The sequence below is a fragment of the Microtus oregoni genome, unplaced genomic scaffold (assembly GCF_018167655.1).
Source record: "Microtus oregoni isolate MIOR12 unplaced genomic scaffold, Mior012 000005F_ref0000423, whole genome shotgun sequence".
Lineage (NCBI taxonomy): Eukaryota > Metazoa > Chordata > Mammalia > Rodentia > Cricetidae > Microtus > Microtus oregoni.
The window spans coordinates 46,927,485-46,942,480 of NW_024543064.1; the positions used below are offsets into that span (position 1 = coordinate 46,927,485).

Sequence of the window (14,996 nt, forward strand, 5' to 3'; positions counted from 1 at the left end):
TATACAACCCAGGCCCACCTGCCAAGAATAGCACTGTCCATGGAGGACTGGACCCTCCTGCACCAACCAGCAATCAAGAAAATGCTCTACAGACATGTATACAGGCCAGTCTGATAGAGGCAGTTCCTCAGCTGAGAGCCTCTCTTCCAGATTTGTGTCAAGTTGACAAAAATTGAACCAGCACACCCAGTGTTTTTGAAATCTGCTAGATTTGGCTAGCTGGTTCTCCCTCCAGCCTGCCCCAAACGGAGAATTAACTAGACTCTAACTATGGTTTTCACATGTGTCTGGTGAGGTTGTTTGTCTTAGGGACAAGGACTCAGTCAAATCTGTTATTTCAGTGTTTTTTTTTTCGTGGCAATTATTAGTTACCAATAAAGGCAGAGATGGAGGTGAAGACATAGTATTTCTAAAACTGTATCTTATGCATGTACTAAAGATAAAGGAATATGCTCAATTTAGCCATGCAGGAGCAGGCACCACCCGTGCCACACTGACTCTCATTGGTTATTTTCAGACACGTTAGATAGAGCACAGAAGGGAATCATGCGTCACTGGGTGCACTTCTGGAGAGGGACAACTGCCATCAACAGCTTTCTCCCTTTGTAAAGCGTGCAGAGTCCAAGGTCGCGGTGAACTGATCGCCTGTTATGGAAAGGAAGATAACTCTACAATATAGTTGTTCCCATGGCATTCATTTTTACATCTTTTTTGAGATTTTCTTTTCTTCTTAATGAACTGTTTAGGTAACAATACTAAGGACTGGGATTCACTGCAGGTTCTTCATACATATGTCTCCTCACACTTTGTTCTCGGTAATTTCCTTCTCTATTGCTTCTATGTGCTGCTCACCCCCAGAGCTGGTTCTCTCTCTATCTGGGTTAGTTCTCCACTTTTGCTTCCCGAGTATGTGTATTTCATCATTATGTTTTATGCCTCCATTAAGATTTCTTCCTCTCTTCTCATGATCCCTTTTCTAGACTCATGACCTACAAACACATGTATAAATAATATAAAGAAAGAGAGAGAGAGAAAGAGAGAGAGAGAGAGAGAGAGAGAGAGAGAGAGAGAACTGCGCTACAGGTCTGTCTCATAAGGTCTTTATGTTAAAGTACTTTCTTTTTATTACTGATGTCTTCAAGGCTTTCATCCATAAAGAGATGCTGAACTTTGTCAAAGGCCTTTCCTGCATCAATTGAGATGATCATGTAATATATCTCCTTAAGTATATGTATATGATGATGGACAACTTCATTGTCTTAGTTGGGGTTTTCTATTGCTGTGAAGAGACACCATGACCATGGCAACTCTTATAAAGAAAATATTTAATTGAGGGTGGCTCGCTTACAGTTTCAGAGGTTCAGTCCTTTATGTCCATGAAGGGGAGCATGGCAGTGTGCAGGCAGACAAGGTGCTGGAGCCGAGAGTGCTACATCTTGCAGGCAACAGGAGGTCAACTGACTGTCACACTGAGTGAAGCTTGAGAAAAGAGACCTCAAAGCCCACCCCATAGTGACACACTTTCTCCATTAAGGCCACACTTCCTAACACTGTCACTCCTCTGGGGGCCATTTTCCTTCAAACCATCACATTAATGATTTGTGCATGTTGAACTAACAGAAATGAAGGCCCATTGCCTGTGGCTCACAGATGAATTGCCAAGGGTTGGGAATGTATAAGACAGTCAGTATAAAGGCTTCCTGCTATCAGATGTATAGGAAGAGCTAATAAAATACTTACAAGTCAGTAGATTAAGTGTGGGTTCTTACTTGGATTTAGAATTAATTGTCAGATCAGTGGTCCCTTTTGGCCAGAATGACTCAAAGAAATCAACTAAACTTTACCTAAATTATGGCTGCAGATTCTTAAGTCTAGGACTTTTTATTCAATCATTAAAAAATAATTCTCCTTTTGTCATACAAGCAGAATGATATATGTCAAAGGAATGGCCATGCCAATCATTTTAGCCCCTGACTGAGACCACAGAAGGACTGAATGTACCCAATAGCTCACATGGTCATGAGGGTAAACACAACTTTAATTCCACTCAACAAAGTACACATTTTTGGTAAAGCCAGTAAGTAAATATGGCGTGGACTAGAGGCCTCACAAACATTCATTCTTCCTTTTATCACCAATACTTGCTGCTGGACTTTGGGTTCTTAGCTCTGGAACTTCTGCTGTGCTTTAAGAGCAGGTGTTCCTTTACCACCTGCCTTCTGAACCAAAGATGGGACAGCTGTGTTTAGTCATAGGCACATGCTTTCAAAACACCTGAACCAGATAACAAGTATTTGTCTCTCTGCTACTAAAAAGGACTGTTTGCAAATTTCAGTAGCTGGAGCCACATAAATGAGGCTTAAGGCAAAAACGGAAAATTAGTAATTAAAAAAACTATAATAGAACTTGTGTCATTGGTTTGAGGGAGAAATGCTGAATAATACTTTTGAGTTTTTAATACTTAGTCAATGATTAGTATCTTGACACTTCCATACATGTGTGTAAAACATTCTGATTGCTCTCACTCTACCCTTTCTTAACTCCCTTCTGCCAACCCCTATCCCTCCCCCACAAATCCTTTTCCTATAGTCAACTCTTTTTATTTTGCATTGTGACCCATTAAGCTTAACCAGGGCCATCGTGGGTTTTGAACTGTCTATTTGGACCTGGTAGGATCACCAGTGGCTACATAAGTAAAGACAATGACCCTTCCTCTCCCAGAATCCATCTGCAGCTCTTAGTTCAGCATAGAGGCTGTGGTAGTTTGAGTGAGAATGGCTGCCATAGACACATATCTCTGAATACTTGGCTCCCAGTTGGTGGAACTGTTTGGGAAGGGTTAGGAGGCGTGGCTTAGTAGGAGGAAGTATGCCACTAGGGGTTGGCTTTGAGGTGTCAAAAGACTTGCACCATTCCCCCTGTGCTCTCTATTGCCAACTTTGCATTTTGAGATGTGAGCTCTCAGCTGTTTGTGCTGCCATCCCTTCTCTCTTCCATCCTAAGCCTCTGAAACCATAAGCCCAATTAAACTCTGTTTCTTTATGAATTGCTTTGGCCAGGATGTTTTATCAAAGAAATAAAAAAGTGACTAATACATTGAGTAGAGCCCCAAGAAGCTCTCCCACATCCATGAATGATTATGGACAGAGCCAGTCTTGAGCAGGCCCAGTGCAGGTAACCACAGGTGCTGTGAGTTCCTGATTGCAGTGTCTGTGCCCTGCCCAGAAGTTGGCTTTTCACGTCACTTCTCTCTATCTTTCAGCTCTTACTGTATAGATATTTTTAAGGATGGAAGTTTATCTTAGGCACCTTCTTTTATCTTAGGCACCTTACACCCTTACAGAATCTCTAAAATAGCTTACAAAAACATCTAGTGTTCCTTATGATGGTTTAATCAATCCATATAAACTGGAAACTAGAGCCTTCACTTTCTTCCTTGTCCCCTTTCATTACTGAAGCATTGTCAGCTCTTTCAATTTGGGTATTTTCCTGGACGCATCTTTAATCCAGCTACCCACCACAGAAGGAGTCTCCTTCAGGGCGGCAGCCTATAAACCCCAAGTCCTCCTGCCATGGTGCATCTGAGTTCTGCTGGCTTTGTGAATTTACCAGGTCATTAGAAAGTAGGCATCTCTTCATCTTCCTCATTATATCAGGCCCTCAATAAAACCTCAGTCCTTCTGACAGGTCTCCAGCTGCTGCCCATCCATTTAAAATCTTCCTAAAGACAATATCAAGTTTTTAAAGGCCATTCATGTTGGCAATGTTTTCAATGCAGTTTATACACAGTGAACAACCTCTCTCAGTCAGCAAGTGGATAGGGAGGTGTTGGAAAGAACATTAGGGTAATTCCTATAATAAACGCATTAGCCAGCTCACACAGACGACAATGTTCACACTTCTTTTAGACTGTATGTCCATCCACATCTGCAGCGTCTCCACACCTACATATACAGGAAGAGAAAGGGGAAACCTAATGGGGAAGATGGATGTAAAAGCATACAAACAACTTTGTATAATGTGCACAGCTGCAAAGAAAGTGCAGGGGTGGGGAGGGGTTCATAACCTACATCTGTGCTTTAAACAAATCATGTCATATGACTAGCCAGATTAATCTCATCGGTACTCACAGATCATATAAAAGATGGACCTTAGAGTCATAATTCTTGAGGGGGTTCTTAAGCAATGGCTCCATGTGGCAACTGAATAAGGTCAAGTCCCCTTTCATCCAGCACTCGATGTCCCAGTTTATACCTGCATTAACAATAAACTGCATTAAACTGGGCAGTGGTGACACACGCCATTAATCCCAGAGCTCATGAGGCAGAGGCAGGATCTCTGTGAGTTCGAGGCCAGCCTGGTCTATAAGAGCTAGTTCCAGGACAGACTCAAAAGCTACAGAGAAACCCTGTCTTGAAAAACCATCAATAAATACATACAAACATAAAAATAAACTGCATTAAACCTGAAAAACACTCTCAACAACCCAGTCAAAAAGAAGCACTAAACTGAATTTGGCAGTGTTCTGATACTATTTCCACTGCCCATTCTGAGAAGGGGGAAAACAGGCTGTTTGGAGTGTGTTTGCCTAAGCCATTCAGGGCCTTCAATCCCTCTGCTCTGTACCTCGGTGTTCCCCCTCCCCGCCTTGCTCCAACCTGTTTTAAATCAGAGAATTAAATTCAATTACCATTTCTCAACTTGTTTTTAATCTCAAGCTACTTAAGCAGGACAAGACTCACTTTTATTTATCTTAGGTCAACAGATCAAAACAACAACCTGTAACCACTTGTAACTCCAGAGGCCTAGGACCCAAGGTCATCTTCTGGCCTCCACACGCAACCAAACACATGTGCCATCACTCACACACACACACACACACGCACGTATGCACGTGCGTGTGTGTAAATAAAAGTTAAAGTAAATCTTTTAAAAAATATATGACTAACAAGGCAAAACTGACAACACTAACAGTTAACCAAATAAGAAGTATTTCTAGCTTTTGGGGACCTTGTATGAAGGAGAAACCCATATGAAAAAAGAACAAATTAAAATCTTGTAAGCCACTACTTACTCTCCTAATTTTTGTCACAAAAACTTTAGTTCACTTAAATGTTAACTAGTTATGATCCACTTATAAAGTTGAAATACATAGTATGGTAATGATTTCCCCTCAGAAATAAAGAATGTAGTGGCATTTTTTGTCATTCAGGACTCATTATTAAGATCTTGTTCAATCTTAGTATATTTAATAATCAATGGATCAGATAAGCTATTCCCTTAGTAATCAAAAAGCTTCAACATTTATGAACTCTATTGGAATTATTCCTACTAACTTGTTTTTAAAATCTAGTTTTACAAAAAAATAAGTTTTATCATTATTCTTTTTGCAATGATTTATTTTCTCTCTCTCTCTCTCTCTCTCTCTCTCTCTCTCTCTCTGTGTGTGTGTGTGTGTGTGTGTGTGTGTGTGTGTGTGTGTGTGTGTGCCTGCATGATTTTAAGTGCACCAAAGGTATGCATGTCCACAGAGGCCAGAAAAGAACTTCATATCACCTAGAACTGGAGTTAGAAGTAGCTGTGAGTCTCCTGATGTAAGTGCTAAGAACCAAAACAGGTCCTCTGCAAACGCAGCAAGTGCTCTTAACCACTGAGCCCCCGAACCCAGGTCCTCTGTGAGAACAACAACAAGTGCTCTTAACCACCGAGCCATCTCTCCAATCCTTTCTTACTCTTAAACTGATTTCAACTTAGGATGCTTTTTCCTGTGTACAGTGCTAAACCAGGTATATGGGGGACATCTGACAATATCTAAAGATTTCTTTTGTTTGGTTTGCTGTCTCACTTCATAGCCCAGGCTGGTCTGGAACTCACAGTCCTCCTGTCTTTGCCATTCATGTGCCACAATGACAGGCTCAAGATAGATATTACAGTTACAGATAAAGATATTTCTTTTAGTACTGTGTAGAGACCAGGGCTGGTCAGACTAAAGAATTATCTGGACTGAAGGGTCATTAATATCAACTGGAAAATCCAACTAACACCACACAAGAGTCCTTACTTAGGTATGCCTATTCTTCCCTATTTGGGGGTCTTTTCATATAATTGAGCCAGTTGAGTCTTCTCTGTACCTTCAAAAGACTTAAAAATAGTTTTTCTGTTTTAATTTTCATATACAAAACTAACTAAGCTTGCTGCTTTCAGTATACATTATTCTTTTTTTTTTTTTGGTTTTTCAAGACAGGGTTTCTCTGTGGTTTTGGTTCCTGTCCTGGAACTAGCTCTTGTAGACCAGGCTGGTCTCGAACTCACAGAGATCCGCCTGCCTCTGCCTCCCGAGTGCTGGGATTAAAGGCGTGCGCCACCACGGCCCGGCAGTATACATTATTCTTAAGACAACAATTAAACTCACTCAGCATAACATATGGTTTCGGGGAGATTCCTTGCCTGCACAATTCATTATAATTTTAAACATTTTGAAATTTCACTACTACAACAGTGGTGTTAGTAGTTTGATATTTTATCTATTTCAAGTGTGTATTTTTTTTTTGCTTCCAAGAAAATTTAGACTCCAAAGGGCACATTTATAAGTAAAATAGTTCCCTTAATGATAGTTTTGCAAGCTATAAAAATGAACAGAGCATGCTTATTTGTCACACAATGAATCCTAATTTTAAAACTACATAAAAGTTATAATGCATGTTAATCACATAATAAGATAGCTAATTCATACAAGCTATGGATAATTAAAACATTTTGACGGATACAGGCATAACACAACAGTGTAGACTTGGGACATGAAAGTACTTACCTAGCTGGCGAAAGACTAAAGCCTTTACTGTTGAAGCCAGCATCTTCCCTTCGGTTTTACTTGCTAGCACAGAGCAGTTTGTACCTCGCTCAGTCCCCAAGCAGCAGTGGAAAACGGTTTGGGATGACTCAGACACGTAGACACCACTTGCGTTAAAGCTTGCTTCGACGTCTGCTTCATAACCCCCACTCAAAGCCGAAGCCCTCTTGGGGATTCCGGCAGGTGAGAGAAAGGCGTCCCCTGTTGCGTTTGGTGGTGCACAAAACAATTTAAATCTCCAGGGAGCAGCTGGATATGCCAGGTGAAGTGCAGCTATCCCATAAAGGAATTCTGTTCGGACAGGAAAAAGACACAGGACACAAGTGATCATTTTGACAAAGATGTAACTAGAAAATGCTTGAGACTAAAGGGTGCAGTCCTCAGAAATACTTAACCTTCAAGTGAATAAGTCTGAGCTTCCACCTCCCAGTGCATCAGACCTGAGAACTTGATAGACTTACTGGACTAATTCCATTCTTTGGCACCTCTGCTTTGGAAATTCATGCATCAATTTTCTTTGTTAATCAAGCAAGTTTATATTTTAGCATGAGAAAATTTACATTAATTTTCTTCCTTTTTATAGTAAAATTATTCTTTTAGAATAAATAAGAAATGTCTGGATGTTTAATGATATCAATAAGGACTAAAGCACTCTTAATCTCCATGAGAAGGATCACGACAGTATGTTAATGCTTTCGGAGAAAGTTTGTCTCTAACTTAAAGAGAGTTGCAAGGTCTCTTGAACTTTCCCAGGAGTCTCGAGATGTATAATATCCTATAGGAAAACCCCCAGGAAATGATGGAAAACAGTCCTTCCAGGAAACTCACACTGCAAGTAAATCATTACCTTTTCAATATAGACCTAAGAGCATTTGCAGCACTATATGCAAAAAGCTGCAAATTTTGAGCTGTTCTTTAAGTAAGAAATTCTTGAAAATAAACAATTAACTCTCTACCTTTCTTCATTTTACAAATGAATCTGAATAATTTGGTGACATCCTCATTGTATACATTCCCTAACGCAGTGTGAGAATTCTTAGAATTGTATGTGGAATGAGAGCTTTTGAAGAATTAAATGCAACAAAGTATAAAGAAACAGAAGCAAACAGAATGTTCTTTGGTTTCCAAACAGATAAAGTGAGGAATTCAGACAAAGGCATAATATTCAGTTCAAAGGAAAAGAATAAAACCAAGCAATGAAAAGACACAGGAAATGTACACATATATCCTTAAGAGACCATCACGATGACACAATCTGCATGATTCCACCAAGGATACTGGTTGCCAGGATTTAAGCCGAGCAGAGAGGTGAATAAGCGGGATGTGTGGACGCTATTCTGTCTGATTCTATAGGAGTGGGAAACGTCATTGCCCAAGGCCACAGGTGGACAGGAGTGAACCCTGATGAGAACAATAGAATTAGATGATAATAAGCATCCGAGTACAGGAAAAATAACCAGAAAAAAATACACTTACAGAACATTTGTAGTTCCCGCTACTCAGGAGGCTGAGGCAGGAAGAGCACTGCAGCCATCAGTTTCAAGACCAGCCTGAGCAACATTGTGAGACCCTGGTCTCAAAAGAAGAGGGAAAGGAATAAAAAAGAGGGGAGCAGCCCATTTATAATAACTACACTTTAAAAAAATGTGTAAAGAAGTGAAAGATTTCGCCGGGCGATGGTGGTGCACGCCTTTAATCCCAGAACTCGGGAGGCAGAGGCAGGCGGATCTCTGTGAGTTCGAGACCAGCCTGGTCTACAGAGCTAGTTCCAGGACAGGCTCCAAAACCACAGAGAAACCCTGTCTCGAAAAAAAAAAAGAAGAAGAAGTGAAAGATTTCTACACTAACTATAGAACTGGATGAAAGAAATTAAAGACAAATGGGAAAATATTGTATTTCATACAATTGAAAGAATTTTTTTTTTTTAGTATGAAGCATAGTCAGGTTTTATTAAAACACATTCTTTTCAGCCGGGCGATGGTGGCACATGCCTTTAATCCCAGTACTCGGGAGGCAGAGGCAGGCGGATCTCTGGGAATTCGAAAGAATTTTTAAAATTTTTTTTAAAATTTCACTATCCAAATCAGTGCATAAATTCAATGTATTTGAATTTATCAAATTTAATCCATACCAAAATGTCAATAACATTCTTAACAGAGAGTAAACACTACAAAAGTTCATAAGAAACAAACAAAAAAACCTACCAAAAACTAAAGAAATTATGGAAATTATGTTCAAGAATAAAGCTGCCTCCAGCTAGGCATGGTAGCACATGCCTTTAACCCTAGAACTCGGAGGCAGAAGCAGGCAGATCTCTGACTTTGAGGCCATCCTCGTCTACAGGGCAGGTTCTCAGACAGACAGGATTATAGAGAGAAACCCCTTCTAGAAAAAGGAGCAGATCTGACTCCAAACATAGGACCAAGTCATGTAAGTAAAACAGCATGGTTCCAACAGAAAAAGATGCCCGATTCAACACAGCATGATTAAGAACTCAGAAATAAATCTTTGTATCTAGAACCAATGAAGCTTCAACAAAACTGCCTGGAAAATTCCCTGAAAAATTAATGATCTGTTTAGTAAATGGCACTGGAAAAATGAACATTCATAAGAAATAAAGAAACTATACCACCATCCTTCGTCATACACAAAAATAACTTAACATGGATCGGTGGCCTAGCAGACCTGTAACTATGACTAGACCAAAGTCAAGCTGGGAAACACTGAGATTGAGCTATGTGATATTTTCAGACATACTCCTAAATCACAGGCAATTACAACAACAAAAAAAAAAAAGACAAAGATTATGTCAAACTCTAGTTTGTCTCTGAGAAGGAAATATTCACCAGATAGGTGTGTAGATCAGTATAGCCATTAGGGGAAAAGGCCTCAGAAATGGAAGAATGCAGTCCAGCAATCCTACTATGGGATGTCTATCAAATAAAGCAAAATCACTCGTGCTGGTCATAGCACTGCTCATGATACAGAGTCACCCTAAGTATTAAGAAATGAATGGGTAAAGAATTGTTTATATACACATGTTTGCACTGACCAGCTTTTCATTTCCATAATGAAATATTGGACACAGCCTAGCTTTACAATAAAAGGGGTTTAGTTTTGGAGGCTAAAAAGTCAAACAACATAGTAAATATTCAAGGAAGTGCTGTGGGACAATGGTTTTACCCTTTGAAGATTTGCTTCTTGTACTTGTTTAATAAAATGCTGATTGGCCAGTAGCCAGGCAGGAAGTATAGGCAAGACAACCAGCAGGAAGTAGAGGTGAAGCAAGGAGAACAGGGGAATTCTGGGAAGAGGAAAGCTCAGTCTGCAGTCATCACCCAGACAGAGAGGAAGCAAGATGAGAATGCCTCGCTGATGAAAGGTACCAAGCCATGTGGCTAACATAGGCAAGAATAATGGGTTAATCTAAGATGTAAGAATTAGTTAATAAGAAGCTTGAGCTAATAGGCCAACCAGTTTATAATTAATGTAGTCCTCTGTGTTTTGGGGGTACTGAACAGCTGCGGGACCGGACAGGACAGAAACCTCTGTCAACAAGGAAGGAAACCTGATGGTGTGAACATCAGTGGCAGGAGGATACCATGGGTCAGGTATGAGCAGAGCATTGGATGAAACCAGGTTTGTTCAATAGGATAACACCCACTAGGAGCCAGAATTTAAAGGTTCCACGGCACTTCCTGATACCATCATCCAAGGACCAAATTTCCCATCACAATGGATCATTGGGAGACAGTCAATTTACATACACTCTCAAACAACAGATATTATTCCATCATAAAAGAAAGGAAGCTACCATTCTCAACACAAGGAGAGCATATGTTAAGTAAAGCCAGGCACAGAAAGGCAAATGCCACATGACTTCATTGCCATGAATCTACCTTAAACAAGTAGAGAGCAGACTGTGAATCATAATATAGCAGAGGAAGCTGTAGCTGAGTCAGTCAAATAATTCGTATATCTATACTTAGACAGGAGGAGGGCCAAAGATCTAACACACAGTGCGCCAACTGTAGATAGTAACAATATATACCTTCTTGGAAAATGTTAAGGGAGCAGATATGAAGTTCTCAAAGCATTGAAATGATAATATGACATAATACACTTATCCATTAATTTCAACTCTCCATATTTTACAGATTCCAAAACATTTCTTATGTGTTAAATACATAGTAACAAAATACATACATTATAATTACAAATGAATTTGAAAAAAAGTCTAGGCACCAAAAACTAAATAATAAACTAGGTTTCCCTATGTTAAAAAAAAAAAAGTTATGGGCAATGTATGGCTAGTTCCAAACAGGAGAATGTTTGAAAATGATGGTTCACTAAAACTACAAGACCATTAAAACAAAACAAAACAAAACAAAAAACAGCTGAAGAAGCTTCCTCTGAAGGACAAGTCTACAACTGGTGAGAGGAGGGATAGTCATATATTTAACTCTTTTGGAAAATTGTGGTATTCAGTGACCATTCCAAACATATGCAGCATTCCTTGATAATATTCCCCTCAGAGCATCATACTGTCATGACTACAAAAGTATACACCTGTATTTATATATGTGATTGTAGGTATGTGTGTGTGTGTGTTTCAGACCTTGCACTTAGATACCATTGGCTCTCCTGAGTCTGTAGTTTTCCAACTGCAGATTTAGAAGTACTCAGTCTTTGAAATTAAATGATCCATTTGCTTATAAACATATGCACACATGTGTGAACACATGTGCACATGTGTATACTCATACATACACATATCATCACCATCAGTTCTGTTTCTTTATGGAGCTTTAAAACACAGTTAAAAGTTTCTTACAGTTTAGAAAGTCCTAAAATTTGTCTCAGACCAACAAACTCAACAACCAGGTATTTGAAGTGTAAAACAAAAAATCTCACCAGAAATATAGTCAAACTAACTGCTCAACCTCACACACGCATAAAATTCAAATCAATAAAATTGAAACACAATACTTGTCTTCTTTGATGTGGTAAAAGGTGAAGGAATGGTGACATGCTAGTGGAACTGCACAAGAATAGTTATTTATAGACATGGGTTGGGACCCCAAAACACCAAATTACTGTTCAATATAAACGTCTCTTTAGAAATTAATCTACACAGATACCCTCCCAAATACACAAAGGTGCATGCAACTTACCCCAGTGTAACAAAGCCACATAGAATTTCTGACAAATCATCTTACTTCAGAGATGTACACCTGGAAGACAAAACAAAAAACAAAAATCAAAAACAAAGCAATACACATAGAAAACTCATTGGCCATCTATGAAAAATACAAAAGAAAAAAGATTACAAATAAGTCTAACTTCAATGCTCTAATATATAGGGTCAATATTACAGAATCATTGCATGTTAAATTATACTAATTTTTGTGATGCATATGCTTTCTTACAAAGTAAAAAGAACAATTAAAATTTAAAAGTCACTCTGTTTCATTATGCTATACAATCCAGGGTAAGCATTGCAGGATAAGACTGAATTCTTAGCTAGAAAACTGTTCATAGTTTTGATTAAAAACATAACAGAAAATCTAATGACCATTAATATTACCACTGCTATATCTTTGTTATCCTTATTTCCTAGAGTTATTGTTATAATACTACAAAGTCAAGCAGTTATGGCACAGGTAATAATTTTACATTCAATTTTAATAAAAAGGAAAAAAGTTTACAAAATGCCTTTGTAAACACGTTAATTTGCAGATAAAGTAATATTGATATTAGAGAAATTAAAGGTCTGTCTCATGGCTTAGAACACCTCAATACAAAGGATAACTTCTGATAATGTTTCACATAAATTCTATTCAACCAGGGATGCACTCTGTAAATAAGGTTATTTCTTCTTCTGTCATGAGTTAGAATTATAAAACTTTAATATATTGGGCTTGGAATTGTGATGTGTGTGTGTGTGTGTGTGTGTGTGTGTGTGTGTGTGTGTGTACCAGAGGTCAACATTAGCTGTCTTCCTCTGTGACTCTATCATTTTGCGGGGGGCAGAAGGGCACAGGCTTTCTCATTGAACTTGAAACTCTCCATTTCAGGGATCCTCCTGCCTCCACCTCCCAGCATTTGGGTAATAGACATGTGCTCCCCCAATGTGTAACAAATTCCTCTGAGATAAAACATTTCATCATGGAGGGGAACTTGTTAAGAAACAGAACGTCCTAAGTGAGGTGAAGAAATTCATCCTACAGGGAATCTCTTTAAGCTCAGGAAGTAAACAACTCAAAAGCTTCAGGAAGTCCCTGAAACTGATCAGATTCACTAAGTCCCTCTTTCTCAAAGTATATGTAGGCAGTAAGGGCTGCTGAGAGACACTCTCAGAAAAGCCTAACTGCCTAGGAGAGGCAGACCAGCCAACTGCCTGGAAAGGGCTAAGATCACATGAGCTGCCTGAAAGAGACGTTTTCCAGCCCATTGAGGTGCCTGCACATTGTGCAGGTGCTCCAGGTTTACGGTTTTCATGAGCTGATACCCAGGCTCAGATGGGCTTTGGTGATGCTGCTGTCATTAAATCATCTCTGCTCTTGTAAGTAACCCCTCATCTATACTCCAATAAGTAACACCAATAAAAACATCAGTTGACTAAACTGGGCTTTGGTGGTGTTCTTATTTTGGACTGCTGTCAGTTCCCTCTGTGGAGCGAGTAAACGTTTTTCGTCTCTCCAGGAATAGTGCCAATGCCAACATGTACTTCAGGCACTGAGTCATCGCCCAGTGCCATTTCTGTCTTCCCTATGATCTCAATCTGAAGTTCAGCCTGATGTGTGGTGTATTTTGAGATGACAAGCCCTGAACTGGGTGTTATAAGTCTTAGGTTCAAGTTTGGGCTCTTCTAACCAGCCTTTAGGACTCGGAGTTTCAGATCCACCTCCCTCTTGCTTATCTGCAAATCTAACTGTTGGATGATTTTAGCAACCTTTTCCAGAGTTGCCTGTAAGTGGAAGTTTTATTTTAAAATAGAAATAGCACCCTCACTACAGATACTGCTATAAATGATCCAAAAACATGCTTCATATGAGAAACAGCACCAGTTGATGGGTATGTTTGTATACTCTTGGGGACCCTAGACATGTATAAGCAGTTTGTATTTTAAAATATTTTTTTTCTAATATGTTTGTTTTTCAAACTGTGCTTTTCATCAGAACTTTGGTTCTTTTTTTTTAATTTACTTATGTATTATGTGTGTGTGTGTGTATGTGTGTGTGTGCTCTATGTACATGTATTCCTGCATAACATAAGAGGGCATCTGATCCTATTCTAGATGGTTGTGAGCCACCATGGGGATGCTGGAAATTGAACTCGGGACCTCTAGAAGAGTAGTCAGTGTTCCTAACTGCTGAGCCATCTCTCCAGCCCCCAGAGCTTTGATTCTTTATTTGAAATCTCTAAAAATTGGTTCAGTGCTTGAAATCCTCATAACCTAATTGTAAGAAATGTATGCAAGACACACACACACACTATTTTATATTACGTATTCCTAGTATCAGACTTCTCATCAAATAAACTCAAGAAGAATATTCATAATCAGGATGTGTCATGAACACAGTGTATTGCTGGAATACTTTGATAAACTAACTGTAATTCCATCCCCAAACAGATTTGATTTGCATTTAAATAACCAATCTACTAAGTGGCCAAATGCATCAGTTGATCCTTTGAATAAGGAAGTTCACTGTCCCATGCAAGACAGAAACTATTCTTACAATGTTAATTCATGCCACCAGGTTCCATTCATATATGGGAGGCAAACAATTACAGATATGAACAGGCATACAGACTGTGAAAGTGGTTTCTTACACAGATTCAATGAGAGAAATATTTATGTTCACCTAAAACAAAAGGAATTTAAGGACACTTACAGAAACACAAACATGACATAAAAATGACAGAATTTTAAACCTATGATTAAGAATAATAAAAATGGACATAAAGGATGTACAAAATTCCCTATGTAATATAATGTTTATATTCAGAGACTAGTTCTGCTACAGCCTTGGTCAGACAAGTTTCCTTGTGGTGGGCGGCAGTTACTGCTGGTCAAAGTCTAGAGAATAAGTGCCCAGGTCTAAAGGGGACATCACTATTGGCCCCTCCATAGCCAAAGGAA

General features: G+C 39.1%; 1 protein-coding gene across 2 annotated transcripts in view; it reads right to left on the reverse strand.

The window, feature by feature from the left end:
* Nucleotides 1-14,996, reverse strand: part of Lepr (leptin receptor) — an 84,324-nt gene that overhangs the window by 51,210 nt on the left and 18,118 nt on the right. For both annotated transcript variants that reach the window (XM_041651956.1, XM_041651955.1), the window contains exons 2-4: nucleotides 12,025-12,084; nucleotides 6,812-7,141; nucleotides 4,131-4,254 (exon numbers count right to left, since the gene is read on the reverse strand). In XM_041651956.1, coding sequence (XP_041507890.1) covers nucleotides 4,131-4,254; nucleotides 6,812-7,141; nucleotides 12,025-12,064 — 494 coding nt within the window. In that variant the 5' untranslated portion in view covers nucleotides 12,065-12,084. The remainder of the gene's footprint in view (nucleotides 1-4,130; nucleotides 4,255-6,811; nucleotides 7,142-12,024; nucleotides 12,085-14,996) is intronic.